This window comes from Leptosomus discolor, chromosome 11, assembly GCF_034619465.1.
Source record: "Leptosomus discolor isolate bLepDis1 chromosome 11, bLepDis1.hap2, whole genome shotgun sequence".
NCBI lineage: Eukaryota > Metazoa > Chordata > Aves > Leptosomiformes > Leptosomidae > Leptosomus > Leptosomus discolor.
Window position 1 is genome coordinate 718,136 of NC_141401.1, and position 19,457 is coordinate 737,592.

General features: G+C 62.8%; 1 protein-coding gene across 4 annotated transcripts in view; it reads right to left on the reverse strand.

Moving 5' to 3' along the window:
- Nucleotides 1-962: 962 nt before the first annotated feature.
- FRMD5 (FERM domain containing 5) overlaps nt 963-19,457 on the reverse strand; it is a 103,670-nt gene continuing 85,175 nt past the window's right edge. For 2 of the 4 annotated variants that reach the window (XM_086471508.1, XM_086471507.1), the window contains 10 exons: nt 15,776-15,873; nt 13,778-13,901; nt 12,671-12,758; nt 10,188-10,276; nt 9,143-9,206; nt 8,342-8,433; nt 6,354-6,428; nt 5,545-5,613; nt 5,255-5,361; nt 963-1,549 (listed from right to left, as the gene is read on the reverse strand). In XM_086471508.1, coding sequence (XP_086327634.1) covers nt 963-1,549; nt 5,255-5,361; nt 5,545-5,613; nt 6,354-6,428; nt 8,342-8,433; nt 9,143-9,206; nt 10,188-10,276; nt 12,671-12,758; nt 13,778-13,901; nt 15,776-15,873 — 1,393 coding nt within the window. The remainder of the gene's footprint in view (nt 1,550-5,254; nt 5,362-5,544; nt 5,614-6,353; nt 6,429-8,341; nt 8,434-9,142; nt 9,207-10,187; nt 10,277-12,670; nt 12,759-13,777; nt 13,902-15,775; nt 15,874-19,457) is intronic. The other 2 variants (XM_086471509.1, XM_086471511.1) reach the window with 2 other exon arrangements.

Consider the following 19,457-nt stretch of genomic DNA (forward strand, 5'->3'; position numbering starts at 1 on the left):
ACCGCTTGGTACAGCGCACCACGGCCACCCAATCCGTGAAGTAAAAAAAAGACTTGATTAGATTCGATAACAAAATAGCATTTCGTTGTTAAAATAGACCTTGAAAGTCTCTTTTTTTTTTTTTTTTTTTTTTTTTTGTACAAAACAGGTACAACTTTAGGAGGCTAAAGGTCTTCCTAATAAATCCAACACGGTCACTACCGGCTACGCACGCAGGCTTGGCCAAGGGGGCCGGGGGTGCTCCCGCCTGCCCGTGCCCTCCCTGCCCCGGGGAGCACCGGCACGTCAAGGCTTAGGACCAGCGAGGACAGGCTGCGCCCGCAGCGCGGGGCGAGGGCTCCCGCCGGCCGGGCGATGCTGCGCCGCGGGGAGCCGCCTCGCGCACCCACCCGGGCGCGGGGGGAGCCGCGGCGTCCCCCGGAGCGCGTCGCGCCGCCGCGGAGGAGGCTCCGGGTAGCGGGGAGGGATGTCTGCGAAGCGGTACTTGGAAGGTGGTGGTGGTGGTGGTGTGCACAGTGGCGGATTTAATAACCTAACAGTACACGAGTGTTTGAATTCATACTCAGTAGCACCATTGCTAAAGCTCCTGCATACCGCGGCCCGGCCACCCGCCCGGCCGCTGCTCGTACAACGAAGGGTGGCGACAGTAAAATAAATTCCTCTCTTTGCTCGGTGCTGCCGAAGTCGTACGCGCGTCGGTGAGAATCGGAACGGTAAAGTGTTGTGCGGGCTCCGGGGGTGGGAGCAGCGCGGCTGAGCGCGGGCAGGAGGAGGCCCCGGGGGCTGCGCCCACCCTCCTCTTCCTCCCGGAAAGCCGCCTCCTGGGCCGCGCCGTGCTCTGGGTCGGGAAGGGAGGATTAGTGTGTGTGTGCCGAAGGCGCCCCGGCGGGTCCCCCCGCGCGGGGGGGACGGCGGCAGGTCTCTCCCCAGGCCCCCGGCTAGTTACGTGGCGACTCCTGCCTTCAGGTGTCAATGAGCAGGCTTACCACGGCGCGGACTTTGCAGGCAAACCATCGCCTGAGGGGACAAAAGTATTGGTAATGGAACTGCTCGAACTCGGGGGTCTGGCGGATATCACGGAAAAAGGCAGTGTCAAGGTCGGACTCGGTAAGGACGATCAGGAGGAGGAGCAAAACAAAGAGGAGTCCAACTGTCACAAGGAGCAAACGGAGGACACTTAAAACAAACTTATTCACCTGTTCGGCCTGCGCCGCCCCCAGGCCGCCGGCGCCGGGGCAGAGGGCCCGCAGCTCGCCGCCCGCCTCCTCCGCCTCGCCCGCCGCCGGCGTGCCGGCCTCCGACTCCTTCTCCTCCTCGATGCTGCACGGGGCCCCGTTCGCCTGCCGCGAGAGCAGCATCAGCTCCAGGCTGTGCTCGGCCACCGGCGTGGGCAGCACGCTGTCCGCCGGGCTGTAGTTCTCGTCGGCGATGACGGCCACCCGCTCGCTGCTCTCGGCGCGGCCGCTCCGCCCGGGGGCCGTGAAGGCGTCGCCGTGGGAGGCCGAGCGCACCGGGGTCGAGTGGGCGCTGTCGCGCAGAGACTCCAGGCCTGGAGGGGAGAGCGGGGTGGGGGGGGGAAAGGGGGGCGGTCAGCGGTGCGGAGTGGGGGTCTCTCCCACGGCTGGAAGCCCCCTCCCTCACCCGGCACTGCCCCCAGCCCCGTGTCCCCTGCAGGGACCAGGCGCGGCTGCCACGGGTTGGGTTTTGGGTTGGTTTCGGTCGCCGAGGCCGGCAGCCGCAGCCCAGCTCAGCTCGTGACTGCGACGGCGACGCTCAAACACCCGCGTGACTCGTCGCCGGCGGCCGCTGGCAGCCACCCTGCACCGCAGGCGGGGGCCTGGGCTCGGCGTCAATCCGTCACCAACACGTCCCCATGCTGTCACTGCTCTGAGGTGACGGCCCCTCCCCGGCAGCCGCCCCCGGCGCGCTGGAGGCTCCTCTGCCTCAACGCCAACCCGGGAGCAGGCGCTGGTGTGGGCAGGGGTGAGCCATAGCTGCGGGGGGGGGGGGGCGGGCCAGAAACACACCCCAGGGGGTCTGTGCTGTGGCAGCCGGTGGGTCCAGCGCTGAGCCAGGGATGAGCTCTCCCCGCGGCCGAGCCCGCTGCAGCCCCCGGGGCTGATCCTTGCGGGTTTATCCTTACGGATTGACCCGCCTGCCCCGCCAAACCCCTGCTCGCTGAAGAGAGCGGTGGGGTCCCCCCCTCAAGGTGACGAGTTACAAGTTGGCCCCAGGAGGGCACATGCCTGGCAGGGGGGGATGACATGTCCTGGGGCTGCAGCCCCATCCCCTGCAGGAGACTTCCCCGCAGCAGCGCAGGCTGCTCGGGGGCTGCACGCCAGGCTGGAGTCGCCGACGGCGCCGATTTCTAGCAATTCAGCACAAAACGCAGCGTTTTACACACACACACACACACACACGAACAAGAGCGGCACAGGGAGCTGTATGACTTGCCCCCACCCCCCCCCCCCCCTACAGCTACAGCTACAGCCCGGCTGCCCTTTGCGGCAGGCAGGACGAGGGGATCTCCTTCTCCGCACCAACTCCCCCTCCCCAAAACCCCCAAATTCCAAGAAACGCTGCAAGCGCTGGGACTTGTTCCTTGCAGTTTTCACAGCAAGACGGCAGGCGGTTCTGCCACCGCAGCGTCCCGTGCCTCGGCGAGGGTGTCTAGGGGTGGCGGCGGCCGGGAGATCAGGCTGGACCCTTCCCCAGGTTTGGAGGGCACAGCTCACCAACGCACCATGGCACGGTGTCACCGGGTGCCCTGGCCCCGTGTGCTGCCGGAGGGCGAAGCGGAGAGCCCAGAGCCCGGCCTGCCTGCATTCCCCGGGGCTTTGCAACCTCTTCTTGTAAATACTCCCCGGATGCCTCCGGAGCAGCTCGGCTTAACGCGCGTGCCGCCGCGGGCACCGAGTGCGAGGGGCAGCGCAGGCAATAAGCTCAGCAGAGGAACGAACACGTTCTCGCCCTGCCAGCCACGTTTTCTCGTGTCACAAAGCTCATGCAAATGTCCAAAATCCCCTTGCAGCACCCGCTGCATCCCCGATGGGGTGGGCACCTGCCGGGGCAGGCAGCAGCTCGGCTCCCCAGGGAAGGCAGCTGATGGGGGGGGGATTATCCCTGCTCATCACTGCAAGGAGAGTGGTGCTGGCCCCCCCCAGACCCAAACTGTCCTGCCACCTGCTTGCTCCACAGAACTGGTGTAAAAAAACCTAGAAAATCTGTGGAAAGCTGGGTCCAGCCCCCAAAACAGAGCTGCATCGTGGCAATAACAACCAGCCAGCACGGGAGACCCCAGCCCGCTGCCCATGGCACGTATCCTGCACCCCGTGTTCCTGCGTCCCGCACCCACCCGGCGCTGCAGTCACAGGAAGCCTGGGGGGACCCCCGGGGACACTGAAGAGCCCAGACCCGGCGCAGCACGGCGGCGCAGCGTTACCTGGCACGGATGCATCCCCGGGGCCGTGCGGAGCATCGCGGCCGAGGCCAGGCAGAGCCGGCAGGAGCGGCAAAGCCCCCAGAGCCCGGGCCAGCAGCCGCGGCCCCAGGGCCAGCACCCGGACCCTCACCTCCCGGCAGCAGTGGTTGATGAGCCGCAGGTGGACGCTGACTTTGGTTTTAATCTTTATCAGGCACTTCACCATGGCGGCACGGGCAGTGGCCAGCCTGGCCCGCGGCACCTGCAGGGACTGCGAGGGGGCGCAGGGATGGCCGCTCGCCCACCGGCGCGGCCGACGCAAGCGGCGCTGGTGCCGCTGGCCCCGGGGCCAGGGCTATTTTGGGCTCCTGCCTTTCCACAGGACCGAGCTGAAGTGAGAGCGAAGAAAAGCAGCTGCCGGGGCAGGGGTGGTGCCGGGAGGCCGTGCCAGCTCGGGGGAATTTATTGTGGGAGGCTATTTAATGCTCTGGCCACTTCGCAACGGCACGGGTGGGAGGCGGGGGAGAGGGTGCTCACATTTAGCTGGGCGGCAGAGGTGACCCTGTCTGCAGGGCTGCCGCAGCTGCCAGGCACGCTCTCGCCCCAAAAGCCAGCACAGACGTCAGCCCTGGGCGCCCTCGATGGAAATAAACCCCTCCCCTGCTCCAAGGAACCCGTCCCTTCAGGCAGGCAGCATTTCTGCACCTCGTCCGTGCCCGTAGCCCGGGGAGCAGGATCGGTGCGGTTGTGCTGGGGCAGGCGCTGGCCTCGCAGCCCGTGCGGGAGCAGGGCACGACCGCAGGGTGCACCCGTCCCCCCCCAGCCTGACGCTCCCTCCCCTCCCTGTTTCCTTGTCCACCTTCCACTTTTCCAAACTTCTGTGTATCTTCACATGGCCCCCCCACACCCCAGCAGCACCCACCCCACACACTGCTCCCCATCATCGCCCAGTGTCACCGGGAGCCAGACACTGCGGGTACCACAGCCACTGCCAGCAGCACAGCCACAGCCCCCAGCGTTGTCCCCAGCCCCTCAGGGCAGCTCCAGGGCTGGTCCTGGTGTTTTGCCCTCTGCCAACCCTCCTTCCCGGGTGCATCCCACCCTGCACAGCCCCAATCTCGGCTGCAGCCCGGCCCCGAGACGGGGGGGACCAGCCTCCCCGCCTCAGGCTGGCATCGTGCTCCAGCCTGGCAGCCTGACAAGCCGCTGGCCGGCCAGGGGCAGCTCCCAGGTGGGTGACGAGTTCTTTCGCAGTTTGACCCCCAGCCCGGCAGCTCTCAGTAACACTCTGCTCTGTTGGGAGCCCACCGGGTGCTGCTGACCCTCTCCAGGCTGGTTTGCTTTGCTTTCGAACCCGGGCAGTGCTGGGAAGAGCAGAGCGAGGCACGCCGGCACGCGGCCGCCGGGGTACCTTCACAGCAGGGCTCCCTCTCCGGGCCAGAGCTACCTGGGCAACCCGGGGCTTTCTGCTGTGGTTCCAATTTAATCTAAACTAACACTGCCAAGAAATTCTCCTCGGCTTTGCTTCTGCACTGGAAACTTCCGTCGCCCAGCCAGCCCTCCACTTGGCCTGGGCTCAGCCATTGGTGCCAAACTGGCCCCGAGCCGCAAGAGCAACCTCTGGCGCTGCCCAGCCTTGCCGTGAGAGCCCGGGGGGACACCAGGGACCTTCCCTGCCCCGGTGTCCCCACAGCAGCACCAGGGGCTGGTGGCGTGTGGCTGCTTCGTGTGTGCGCACACGTGCGTGGGGGCACGCGTGCGCTGGCGCCTCGCACCGGGGCCGCCCTGGCTCCCCAGCCCCGGCGGCGGCGGGAGAGCCGCCCCGCGCCCTACCTTCCATGATGGAGATGTGCACGGCTCTCCTCCGGGTGCGGGGCACGCTGCTCAGGCGGGGGCCGTGGGTGATGGAGGGGCAGCTCCGGCTCGGCACCAGCCCCGCCCTGGGGACGAGAACGGGGACAGTGTCAGAGCGCCGGGCGGTGCCGGAGCCCCGGGTGCGTGGCGCCTCTCCCGCTTCGGTCCTGCGCCCTCCTCCGCCGCCCCGGGGAGCCGGGTACCGAACCCCTGCGAGACCCCAGCCCCGGGGGCTGCACCGTGCCCTGCCGCTGCTGCCGGGCTCTTACCGGTGAATCTCGGGCGGCTCCCTCTTGATCTTGGCGCTGGACTCCATCACCTCCTTCGCAACGCGGCCGCTGCGGGTGGGTCAAGAACAGCAGCCGTGAGGACGGGAGCACTGCGCCGGCGAGCTGCGAGCTCCCCCCGCGGCACACCGCGCCCCGGCACGGCCTGGCCCCCTCCCCACACACAGGGGCCGAGCCGGGGGGTGTCTCCCCGTGGCTCCAGGGGCAAGCAGAAGTGTTTGCTGGAAACAGGGGTGACGGGGAAGGCTGGGAGGACACCTCTGCCGCCACGTTTTGCTGCTTCTGCTGGCACGAGATGCTGGACGCTGCGGGGTCACCGCCTCTCTATGGTGGGGGGGACACGCCATGGGTGTCCAGGCCCCCCCGTGCCAGCGAGTAAGGTGCTGGCATCGCAGCTGGGGATGCACAGGGGGTTGCTCATCCTGGAGACACGAGGTCCCAAGTCCAGGCTCTCGCTCCAGGGACAGGGAAGAGCAACACCCCCCAGGAATTTAGGAGCTGTGGTGACTTGTTCACTCTTTGTTGGTCCCAAAAAACAAACCCCAAAGCTCCCCCCCACCCGCCGTCCTCTCCCCTCCTGTCCCTCCAGAAACCTGCAGCTCTAGGGCTGGGCAGAGGGACGTCAGCTGTCAGACACAGAGAGAAGCCGTGACAGCCTTGCTGAGGCCGCAGAGCTGCGACGGGAGGACCTTTGGTGACAGGAGGACCCTTAGCACGTCCTCGGACCGCTGCAGCCCTGAGCTGCTCCCCACAGCATCCAGCAGCAGCGGCTACTTACTGCCGTTATTTACCTGTAGCGGAACCGGCTCCCCTTGAAGAACAAGTTACTGCTGGACACCGTCCGGACCTGGCTCGACTTCTCCAACCTGCAACGGCACCAAGAGCCGCGTGAGCACCCCACACCGCCGGCCCGGCGCCGAGCACCCGGGCAGGGTACGGCCCCCAGCATCGCTCCATGGCGAAGCCTTCGCCCGGTTTTGTTTCCCACGCGCCGCACCGGCGATGAGGATGGATTGCTCTGCCGATGCTGGCACGGCAGCATCCCCACCAGACTGACCCCCAGCATCATCCCCACCAGACTGACCCCCAGCAGCAGAGGGAGGGGCCGGCAAGCGGCAGCAAGGCGAAACAGCAAGAGCAAAGCCCGGGAGATGCGAAACGCCACCAAGAACGAAAGGAGCTGCCGGCAGCGGTGGGCTGGCACCGGCTGGTGGGCCACGAGCACCGGGACCATCACGGCATCGCCCCGCAGCCCTCTCCGCCAGCACAGCACGTCCCTGCCGGCAGCGGGAGCGCTGCCCAGCCTGCGCCCGGGCTCCACGACGGACCCGCTGCCGATGGCTTCGGGCTGCAGCTCACACCGGGTCCCCCAGGGCCACCAGCGAGCACCCACACGCAGGAGACGTGGGGGCTGAAGCTCCCCTGGGGGGGGCTAAGACCCTCACCACGAGCTCTGCATGGCAGGGCTGCGGGACCCGGCCCGTCCCAGGCAGGGTGGCATGCACGGGGGCCAGTGGTGGGCAAAACCGCCGGGAGGGACAGTCCTGTCTCCTCCTCACCCCTGGGGCGCTGGTCCCTCGGCCCGGGAGGAGCCCAGCAGCACCTCGGCCGAGCCCAGGGTCCACTCCACCGGGTGCATAATCCAGCGGTAATTCACTGACGTGATTAATCATAAAAAGATTTGTAAAGCAATATTGCAATTTCATTTCATGTTAAGATAACGAGGAATGAAACCTGCTGATTGCAGCTGCTGATTGCAGTATTCCCAAAGAGAATACATCACACGCTTTATCTCGCATCTTGCTGATTAAAATAAAGCTCATTACAAAGCACAAAGCAGGCTATTTTTAAGCACACCACGAGCAGGATGGTAAAACCAAACCTGGTACCTCCCTGTTCTTTCGGCAGACGGCCCCGCCCGTGACTGCTCCCTTCTGTCGGACAGCCCAGTTAACCAAACCGGGGGCACAACAGCTGCCTTGGGGACCACGAACCAGGGAGCCCAGAGCTCCCGGGGACGGGCAGAAGGACACCACCCCCCCCTCCGCCCCAGGCAGGAGCTCCCACTGCCCAGCTGAGACGCCCAGCACGGAGGTCCCCCAGTGCCGGGTCCCTCAAGCCACCGTCCCCAGCTGCCCAAGCTCATGGCTGCAGCCCAGACTGCACTTCACCTCCCTGGTCCCTCGAGTATTTCCCATGAATAATGAACTTGTTCCCAAAAAGCCTTGAAGCAGATGATTTCTGAAGGTTTTTGAGCCTTCCCCATCAAAAGGCAGGCTTTTCCAAGCACCCCGGGGCACTGGCTCGACTTCAGTGGGGATTTTCGTGCCGGATTCAGCACAAACAGACCCTGCGAAGCCATTTTTGAATATTAGGTCAGAAAATATTCCCTGAGTTTTGCCGGCGTCCATCCCTGCTGCATCCCACACCGCACTCGCAGCACCTGAGCATCCAAACAAGCCGTTAACCATTAGCCAGGAACACGCTAAAACACATCTGCTGTCGGACAGGCCGTGGGCCGGCTGCTCAGCATTAAAGGCTTCATCACCAAACTATTAATCTCCTGATTAAAGGTTCACTGGGGCAGATGAGCACAGCGGAGTGGGGTGGGAGAGCCCCCAGCCCAGGGGAACCAGCACTTTTGGTGGCTGGTGACTCTGCCGGGGCCACCAGGACACGGGTGCAATGCGGCTGGTGACAGCCAGTGCCGGAGCCCCGGTGCCTGGATGGAGCCCTCGGGCGGGCGCTGTGCGGGGGAGATGGGGAGCCCGGCACTTACTTGTAGAAAGCCTGGTTTTCTATCCCACACTTCCAGAGGTGTTTGCAGGCTTCTGGTGTTGGGGCAAAATAGGTAAGAACAATTTTCTTTTCCTGAAGGAGAAAGACAAGGAGTCGGTAGGGGAACACGCGAGGGATGCCCCCGGGGCAGCACGCCAGCAGTGTGGAGCGGGGCCAGAGCAGGCGGAGCTGGAGAGCGGCGCTGACACGGGGCAGACCCTCCTCCAGAGCCGCTCCGGACACGGGGAGATGCTGGAGCATCAGCCGACACCCTGGCACAGCACCTCGCGTGAGGGATGGGCAGCCGCGGGCGCCACGGACCTGCCACCCACCTCCTCTGGCTTACCCGCCTTCGGGAATATCCAGAAATACACTGCTTTTTTAAAAACCATGCTGATGGCTTGCATGGGAGCCAGTTTCAGCCAGTGGTTTTTGTTAACCAGGGTGGTAACCAATAACCACAACAATCCCAAACGCAGCACGGGGCCGTGGTGGGCTGGCACGGCGAGAAGCTGCCGGAGGTCCCAGGCTGGTGCTCAGGGCAGAGCCCTCACCACGGCCCAGCCCGGGGCTAACCCGGCGTCTGCGGGCTCCAACGCCCAGAGCAAGGTGCCGGCGGGAGCAGGGAGGTGACCCCAGCGCTGCCACCGACCCGCAGCCCCTGCCGCCGTGCCCGTGTCCCTGCGCCGCCAGGCACGGGGTGACGCCGCTGCAGGCTGCAGCCTGCCCAGTTCAGGGAGAACCTCCTGAAGCAACGACACGGCGGCGCCCGGGAAGTCCCACGGGAAGGGAAAGCACTCACCTCCTTCTGACTTACGTACAAATAGAAAGTCTTCCCTTCGAATTTCATCTTGGTCACCTCGTTCCTGAAAGGACAGGGCCAGGCAGGTGAGGGGCTGCGCAGAGCCCACCGTCGCCCGGCCGGCTCATGGGCACAGCCCCGGCCAAGGCTGGGAGCCGGCGCTCTGGGGATGGCAGCGGGGCGGCTTCGAGACCCTGTTTTCTGTCACCCCCCGGAGCTGCCACAGGGCAGCGAGATGAGCCCTGGCTCAGAGACCAGCAGCTGGAAAGGGGGATGCCCTGGGGGGACGCTGGGGTGCCCCAGAGTCACTGGGACCTTGTCACCGGTCGGGTGGTCAATGCCGGCCCCGAGGCACACACCGGCCAAAATCTGAGAGGCACCAAAGACGAGGATCAAGGCAGGCAGGTCCAGAGGGGCTGGGGGGGCTTTCGGGGCACTTGGCCAACGGGTGGACAATGCAGCCTGCAGATGCGCGGGCGCAGCTCGCACGGAGGGCCCTGCTGCGCGCTGACCAGGAGCGAGCTTCGGCGCCAGGGTGGAAAAGCCTTGGGGCCACCGGCGTGCGGCGGCAGCACAGGGGGCAGCCAGGCTGCTGGGCTCCTCCAGGCGGGGGACAAAGCACGAAGGGACACCCTGAATGCGCAGCGTGGCTCCGCTCAGCCCCGTCTCAGCAGCGTCCCGCTGCCCCAGCCATGCGTGCGGGGCTCGGGATGGTTCTCCAGCCACCGCAGCATCGCTCCCCTCCGCATCCTCTGCTCCGACCCCGTCCCAGCTCAGACGCGGGCACTGGGTGCACTTACCACCCCCCTGTACGGGCACATTGGCCCTACCCCGGTGCGGTGGGAGCGCCTGGGGAAGGCACCCAGCACCCAGCGCTGGGATCACCCCCATGCCCCGTCCCCGGGAGCTCACCCGAGCACCCCTCCAACACCCCGGGGTGACGTGGGGAGCTCACAGCCCCGGCCCCGCAGCACCACGCGCATCTCACGACGGAGCGAGCCGGCCGGCACGGCTCCAAGCGAGCGATGCCAGGGCGGGAACTCACCACTTGATGAAGTGAACTCTCTTGTTCCCCTGCAGAACCACAAAACCGAAGGGAGTGAAGGCCAAAAACGCCGCGTTCCCCGACACGTCCTGGAAGACAACAGCGATTTCTCACCAGAACGTCGCCGAGCCAGCAATGCTGTCCATCAACAGCGACCCTCAGCCCCAAAGGCAGCGGCGGTGCAGAAGCCTCTGTGCCGACTCCGCCAGCGGGAGGCTCCCAGCAGGTTCCCCCAGCCCGTGACACCCTGCCCAGGCAGAGCAAAACCCGCAGCCGAGTAACGGGGCAGCTGCTCCAGCGGCACTGATGAGGAGAAACCACAACACAGCTCCCAGCCCCAGCGGTCCCGTCCACTTGCTAGTGAGGAACAACCAGCGAAGGCAGTGCCCCACCAACCCTTTCACTAGTAATTACACCAGAACGTGGGAAAAAAACCCCGTTACACTCGACTCCCTCAAAGCCCAGCACAGCCAGTGCAGCCGGGCGGCATCAAGGCAGTTTAAAACCAGTAATTAGTGTCATGTACGGAGCGAGGCAGCAGTTTAACCTAATCATAATGTCTAGACTCCAGGGAAGTGATCATTAACTGCACTGGTGCGCATGGAAAAAAACAGAGACACACTGAATTTTTAAAAATACCATGAAACGGTTGTGGCCACTCGGTGATTGTTAGGTTCGCCCTGACTTTTAGCTGGCTGACAGACGTTCAGGCTCTCAAAGGATGCTGAGAGGAAGGGAAGGTGTGTGCCAGGCTCAGGATTTTACGGGAGTGGTTGCAGAAAAGCGATGCCTGTTTGGCGTTTGAGATGTTTTCTGGGGGGAAAGCGCAGCATGGGGTGTCTCAGCGGCGAGCAGAGCTGCCCTGCATCCGCGGGGCAGGTCTGCTCGCCGCTGGGACACCCCGTGCCCAGGATCTGCCCAGCTTGGGAGTACAACCCTCCCGCCTCTGCTGTTTGTTTTCCACCCCGGGGCGCTGGATCTCAGTTACTCTGCTGGCACGCTGCAGGAACAGCAGGGAACCAGCGCCGTGATAAGATCTTCCGAACTTGAGCGGAGGACAAAGTGGTTTTAAATCCAGATTCGATCAAAAAAATCTGTCTTAATCTGTCAAGGGTGAATGGCTAAAAGCAGAAAGCCCTGAACCTCAACCCAATACCCTGCACAGGGCGAGATGGGAACCCCCAAACTCATCGTGTCTGACACGCCGCAGCCCCGTCTCGTGGAGGAAGGAGGATTCCCGGGCAGCTTCGCAGAAACCAGCCCAGCAGCAGCTCCTGTGGCTCCGCCCTTGGGCTGCCCAAAGGCGCTTTGGCTCTTTCCGGAATCTGGGAAAACCTTTGGGAAAGGGGGAAACAGGGTCTGGGCAGAGGGACGGACCCCCTCGCCCCCCTGACACACCAACCCACCCGGTACCTGCCCTGGCTGCGGCTGACGGTGCAGCCGTGGGCAGCAAGAGGAGCAGCTCGAAGATTCACGGGGCGTCGGGCTGGAAGCTGCGGGGTTTTGGAGTCGCTGCTTCGGGATGGGAGGAGCAGGGCAGAGCTTCCCCCGGCTCAGGGCGGAGGGGGGAGCTGAGTGCCCCCAGGAAGGCCGGGGGATGCTGGGGGTGCAGAGGCTCACCAGGGGCTGGGGAGGCTAAACAGGGCACAGGACCCTACGGGGAAAAAAGAGCAAAGCACAGACCCCCTTGGCCAGCACTGGTGCTGAGCCAGACGTGCCCAGCAGGGCCCAGCATCGCTCCCAGGGCAGCACCGCCCCATCCAGGGGAGCTGAACTGGTGCAGCGAGTCAGCTCCTCCGGCCTGGCAACCTCTTCGGCAACCACAGGCTGCCAGGAAACGGGACACCCCCCACCCCCCACCCCGGGCCAGGTATATTTTTGTGGCACAAACGAGTTAAAAGCGCCTCTGTGGGGGCACAGAGCAGGCACTGCCCTTAGAGTAAAACTCCCCGTCAGCTTTGCATCCCGCATCCATCTGCATGTGACAGGATGACAAGGGACCACAGAGAGCCACACGCAGCAGCATCCGCAGTCAATAAAAAGCATTTCAAAGAGAAAACTGAATTACTGGCCAGGGAAGAGCACAGCGATAGACTCTCTCTGGCAGATTAATGCTTGTTGGTTTCTCAGATACATTACTGACCTTGTTACTGCCTCCAAATTACAGGCTTTAGCAGAAGATGATCGGCCACCGTCTTTTATGGCTGTCTGCACGTGAAAACGCTTTCTTACGGCTTCCCTAAACGCTCCCTAGAAGGATCCTGGAGCACTCGCCCTTCCCGCTCCCCTCTGCGCACACATGCCTGGCTGGGGCTGGGTTTTAAGGCCGGAGAGGGCTGCTGGCTCCAGCACACCCCACGTACCACAGCTCTGCCGGCGCCAAAGCCCGCTGGCAGGTGACCAGTCACCGGTACCTCTGCGGCTTGGTACCGGCTGGAGCGAGAAATCCAATGCACAGAACAGCGTTCGGAAAACTGTTTTACCTTGCAAGGGTGTGGGTCAACCCCATAGGTCTCCAGAGTCTGGGCTTTCCTGAGAAAATTCAGCTCTGAAGTAGCTGGTGTCTGCCCGCTACAGGAGGGAAAAAAAAAAGGTGGAAAAAAATATTCCATGGAAGACACGAATGTGAAAGTCAGCCCTTGGCTACAGGTTTCTCTTAACAAGAGGCATCAGTCAGGGCATATTCCTGTGACATTCGTCAGCACAATCAAGCAGCAGCAGCAGAGCAGCAGCGAAACCCAGCCTTTCTCCTGCCAGCCCGGCCTCGCAGGGAGACGCCGAACCGGCAGCACCGGAAAGGACCGATGCTCGGGGGCACCTGCAGAAGCCAGGGCTGGATTTCCTCCCCGCAGCGCAGGCACTTCTTTGGGGCAGGGAGGAAAGGGGGTTTTGCTGGGCAGAAGGCAGCAGCCCACAGCACGTAGGGGCACGGCTCTGCCGGGTTTGGGGGGGTGAAAACCCCACTCGGCCACCCGGGGGACCAGTGTGCGGCTGCCCGGTCCGGTGGCACTGCCAGTGCCACGGGAGGACGGGGCTTCGCTGACGGTCTCTCACACCCCGTGTCCCCAGACTGGGGTGAAGGCAGGACGGGATTTGAGGTGGGGGTGTTGGTCACTGTCCCCATCCTGCCAGGGATGACCAGGAATCCCCCGGGTTGTGGCAGCTGAGCCAACAGCCAGGAGCAGGAGGAACCCCTCTGCCCTCCCTGGGGCAGGAGGGATCGGGGCTGATTTTGCACCGGGACTGGGCAGCCGCATGTTGTTTTATTTGTTTGCACTTTTCTGCGGCTTGTCCTTGGCCGCTCGATCACGTTTTTCCTTGCAGCGAGCAGCGGTTTGGCGAGACACGGCAGCTCCTCTCGCACGGCGGTTTGCCATGATCCCAGTCCGCCACCAAAGCTTTCCCAAAGCCTGCGCTGCATTTTCGCTACTACCAACGCTGCCAAGAGCCCCGCTGGCTCCCAGCTGGATCCGACAGACCGGCATGGTGCGCGCTCATCCCATGGCACAACCGAAAATCCCGAACTGGGATAAAAATCAGCCGAGCATCAGCGATGCCTGCAGCAGCATCCCTACAGCCCCCGGCCGTACCTCAGCTCCGACTTGTGGATCTCCGCAATTTTCCTCTCCAGCTTCTCCGAGTGTTTGGGGAAGAACTGGAACTTGGAGCTGTAGCCTTCCGGGTGCTTCCCTGGGTCGTAGTCCCCGATCTCGGCTGGGGGGAGACAGAACCGGTCAGGGGGACCCAGACTGCAGTGCACGTCCCCATCCGGCAGCGAGGCCAGCGATGGCCGGGCACAGGGTTGGGGCTCAGAGCATCCTGGGGCCGCCACGACCCCGCCGTGCTGCCCACCGGAAGGGATCCTTTGTCAGGCATTAACTACGCCCAGTTAATTTCACCGTTTGCTTGGGAACCACCCAGCAGCAGATGGTCACTGTCCCAAATTTCTTAACTCCTCGAGCCATTTGCCAAGACCCTCCCGGCAGCCCCGCTGGGTCCGTGCGATGGCAGCCCTGGGGCGGACAGCCCTGAGCACCCCGGGCGCACCCCTGGCCCCCACCCCGAGCCCGGCCGGCTGGGGACAAGGCAGCGAGCAAATTCTGCTCGCCCAGTGACTGCGACTGCTCCTGGAAAAATCACAATTAGTTGGAAATCTGTAAAGGGACACTGAGAAAAACTCCTTCCCCCCTTCACCTACCCCGGGGACGTGCTGCCGGGCGATCACGGGACAGGCTGACCCAGCCGCTCTGCCCTCGCTGGGGCAGGCAGGGATTGATCCCCCCCGGAAAACCCGCTCCAAGGCTGGGCAAGCTGCACGCGCAGCAACAGGAGGTCTGTCCTCAAGGTGATCTCAGTGGCCCCGACCCCGAGCACTGAGACCAGGGTGCAGAAACACCCGAGATGAGCCGATGCCCGAGCTCAGCCCTGCTCTCCCTGGGGCGCGGGCTGGCGCAGCCCCGCTCCCTCTCCCAGCGCCCGGCGGGAGCCGGCAGTGATCGCTGCTGGCATTTCCCCGTAGCCCGGCTCCGTGGCTGGTGTCTCCTGCCGGCATTGACAGTAATCCAGCAGCCTCCCGCCACGGGGGATGAAAGGACTTTGCTGTGATCTAATTCCCTCCAGCCTCAGGTCCTAAGCGAAATGGAGACGTTACATTAATTTTTATGACTCCTGCTTAAAATACTAAATGGGGGGAAACACGCCAGCACTGTGAAATAACTCAAAAATGCTTCAAAGCTGAAAATGGGCTTTTTTTGATTGCTGGGACGCACCTCCCCAGCTCATCCCAGGGACACGACCACAGGCACCAGAGGACTGCAGAGAGGGGTCCCGGCACAGCGCTGAGCCCAGCAGCCTTGGGCGGGGAAGCCCACTCGCGTGCCTGGCATCACGGTGCTAGCAGCACATCAAGGCGCTTTTCCACCACGGCAGCACCACCCAGCGCTTCCAAACAGCCCCACGGCCCTCTCTGAGCATCTGGGTGTTGCAGCACCCTGGGCAAACACCGGCCACCTCCGCTCTCGCGGTGCCACGGGCAGTGGAGGCACAAGCAGGCAGGAAAACGGGCAGGAGGGCCAGTCAGGCAGATGGTTTGCAGAGGTTTTCCCACCTCCTGCTCCAAACTCCACCAGCGCCTCTGCAGCTTGCTGAGAGCCATGAGCTCAGCCGAGGCCGGCTTCACCCGTCCCGGCGATCGGCAAGACGGCGTTTCACGCCGGAGCCCTCTTGGCAGCTGCCAACCGCAGGCGCCTGCCAGGGTCCCCGCAGCCGTGCACAGCCCCAGCTGCCTCTGGGCCAGCACAGGACCAGGAGGCACGGGCTGCGTTAGCCCAGGGAATGCTCGTGGGGACGACGAGGTGGGACAGCGCGGGGAGCGGGCGGCAGCGCCGCGCTTCTGCTGCGGGCGAGACCCCAGCGCCCGTCCCCACCCGCCTCCCGCCAGCGCCACACGGCACAAGCGCGGCCTTGAAGCGCGAGCCCCGCGCCGGCGGGGTGACATTTGAATTCTAGGTGCAGTGATCTGTTGTAAGTGAAATAATGTAATCAGTACTTAGCATGAAAAGCAAATTTATCTTGTCAAAAAGCATTACCTTGAAGGATATAGGCGGCCAACAAAGCAGCATCCGAAGTCTTACAGAGGAGACGGCCATGGTAGAGATCCCTTTTGATCTGCAGGAAGACTAAATACCTGAGGACAGAAGAGACAGTCCATTTATTAAGCAAAGTTTAAATTACCTAAACAGGCCATTTCGACGTGGAATATCTGTCACCAGACACTTGCACTAACGTTGCTCTCGGGGCAGCCCGCTTACAAGGCGTTGGGCTCGCTGGGAGCCAACAAGTGCCAATGCCCAGGCACTTCCCCCGGTCAGGGCCGGTGCTGGGGCTCAGGTCTTCACCTCCCAGCCCCGCTCCAGCCCACGGGGACCCGGTGCCTGTTCCGGGGCCGGCACCTGACCCGCAGGCTGATGGAGGGCTCTGGTGAAGTGAAATTTTCTACCTTTGTATGAATTTTGGTTTTGCTGACATTTGAATCAGGGGCTGTGAAACGGTGTGAAACTTTGGGTCTGCACAGCCCGTTTGCTGCTGAGAGAGGAATGCAGGGAGGCGGCAGGAGCCGCAGGAGCTCCCCAAAGCCATCTGCCAGGTATCAGGGAGACAAAGCCGGCTGTTCACACCAGATATCCAGGAGACATCAAGGAGACAAAGCTATGCTAAGGAGATGCCAAGGAGACGCCCAGCAAACATCTACGTGGCTGATTGTTATGCATCAGAAAAGGGGCCCTGGCTTGTGCTCAAGAAGGAGGACTCAACCAGAGGACACCGTGAGGAAGATTGTGAACGCCGGGAACTCATCACCATAAGACTGTCCTTCTCAGGAAATCTGATGAATATGTATGATTTTTGTGTATAGGAACTGATGTGTTTTGCTAGCCCGTTGGAGCACGGATGGAAGGAGCCATCCCCCGGGCTGCCCGGCGCCGTAATAAAGAATCCCTGCTTAATAACACTGAGTTGTTATTGAGTTTTCTTTGATTCATCACAGAGCGAAGGAGCAAAGTGGAAACCGGAGTGCTCAGAAATGTGGTTTATAAATGATCAGCCCCGCACTCTGCAGTATCTCAGTCACGCTTCACTTCTCAAATCCGTATATATGATGAGAGAAACCACTAATTTTCACAGATAAAATATATTAAAGAGAAACACAGACATTAAAGTGCACTCGGTCCAGGGGAAAGTGGATTTTAAGCCCAGGTCTCAGCCGCAGAGCCAGGCGCAGCCCGCCCGCACCGTGGGGGACCCGTGGGGGACAGTCGGCCCCGGACCCCATCCCACAAACACCCCCCACCCCACCCCCCCCGGGCTCCCTTCAGGCGGGGGCAGTCTGTAGATCGGAGCCGGTTTTACAAACAAAAAGAACATTCAGCAGATTGCAAAGCCTCGGAAACGGCCCGAGGCAAGTGGTGGGGGGGTGTGGGGTGTGGGTGGGGGGATTTTGCTGGGGCAGTGCCGGGCTGGGGGATGCGGCTGCCTCGGAAAAGACGGGCAATACTGCCGAGGGGGGCTCCTGGGCCCCAGCTCCCACCCCCCCCCGCCAGGGTAAACCCCTGACCTGCGCTTCCATTCTCCGCCCCGGGCAACCGCGGAGGTTCGCTGAGCGCCCGTTCAAGGACAGAAACCCCGTTCACCCGTCGGACGGGCGGCTCCACGCCCGCACATCGGCAGTCGTCACCCGGCGGCGATGCTCGGAGCGGCCCTTTCACGTTCAAAGGAAGCCCCGACGGCTGCAGGGTCGCAGCTGCCGGGAGCAAACGTGAAGGCTGCAAAGGGAGCAAACGCCCCCCCCGAGCGAACCAAGGAGATGCAGTGAGGGTGTCCCCCAGCACTGCCGTGGGTCCCCTGAAATGTGCCTGTATGAAAACCAGCTCAGTCCCCCCCCCAGAAAGCCGACTGACTGCAGCCCATGTCCTGCACAGCGGAGGGACTGGCATTCTGGACGTGAAGACGCTATTTTAAACAGGCCCAGCAGATGTGCCCAGGGCTCTGTACAAATGCTCTCCTCCTAATGTGCATCTCCCGCCTAAGGACGGACCCGAAACATTCCCTAAAAAAACCCAGACAACATCTTGTTAGTTTTGGGTCCTTCTGTGAAACACGAGCAAAGCTTTCATTACTTTTGTGCATTATAATGGAGAAACCAAACTCCAGAAGAGTTTTTGAAACACCTCACCACCCTCTGCTTCTTCTAATGAAAATACAGAGCCTATTAATGCAAAACTGAAGGAAACAGCTGAGCCCAGGTATATTCCGATCATGCTGCATTACCGGCTGCAAAATCCCAGAGATCCTCTCTCATTTGCTGCCTGTGGAAATAGACTGAAAATCCCAAGAATTAAATCCCAAAATATATTTAGCTCTATCAGTAAGTCTCCTTAATTCTCGATGCGCTCAGCAAGGACCCCGGCTATTCACCGGGAACACGCGCTGGCAGCCCAGCACGGGGTCTGGGCACGCAGGGGGATTCGGGGCCACGTGGCTTCAGGCTGCTGAGCCCCATCCGCCCCGAGTGAGTGACAAGGGCTACTGGCCACCGTTCAAGGGATTCTGGGGCCCGGACGCCATCGGGGGTCCTGCAGTCTGCAGCAGCCGACTGTCCGCAGCGCCACAGCGCCCGGCCCAGCAGCAGGGCGACGAGCGGCAGAGCTGGGGGACGAGGCACTCGCTGTGCCCGACGCCCCGACAGCCCTCCGGGCTCCCCCAGCTCCCTCGAGCCCAGGCTGAGCCGACAGGCCAGGTGCGCAGCGGGTCCCACGGCACGCTGCCACGCTGCCTTTCACGCCCTCACCTTGTCTTTCAACGCAAAATCCCCCGCAGCACCTTTAAGCATCCCCAGCCGATTTTACCCAGCGTTTAACAACGCCTGTGCCCCCAAGACCTGCCACGTTTGGGAACAAAAAAGCGAGGCTGGCGGCGTCCACCCAGCCCTCGGGTGAGGCTGAACTGCTTCTTGCTCCCCTGCACCATTGCACAGCGGGGAAATGGCACAGCCTGCACCCCCCGCCGCAGCCTGCACCCCGTGCCAGTGGGTGACGCTGGGTGCCCGTGCCACGGCAGCGCTCTGCGCCCTCGGCATGCTCCCTCCGGCGTGCCTGCACCCGGTCCACGCCATTTATTACCTTCTCCCTAACGAACCCCAGGCTTGTAAAGACAACTATTTGCAGCAATAACGGCAAAATGTTGCAGGGGGAAAATGCAGAAACCTTCAGCCAAGGCGCCAGCCCGGCTGCCTCAGGCAGAGACCCGACCCCCCGCACCAGGGCAGGCGGGGGGGCCTGGGCTGTCGCGCCCCGGAGATCCACAGTCGCGGCTTGTTTTCCAAAGCTGCTGCGATTTCTCCGCGAGTGCTCCTCACGTCCTTCCTTCTGGCAGGAAGAGCGGCACGAAGAGCCCCTAAAGATAGCAACTCGAGGGAAGCGCTGTCAACTTTCTGCATCGCAGTTTATCGCCCATTTCTCCCAGAGCGTTCGTGCCCCCCTTATGTAAAAGGGACGCAGCTAATTACTTCCAGGGGACGACAAGGGAACAGGAGACGCTCAAACCCTTCCCGACAGCCCGAGCACACGTAATGACACCCCGAGCTAAGGACGTGCTCAGGCAGTGGCACTAACAGCTCACGCAGGAGCGGCAAGAGTCTGAGCAGGAGCAGAAAAGGGACTCGCAGGAGAACGGCTGCTCCTGCTTGAACCCCCCTTCCTGCACTGAGCGGGGCGG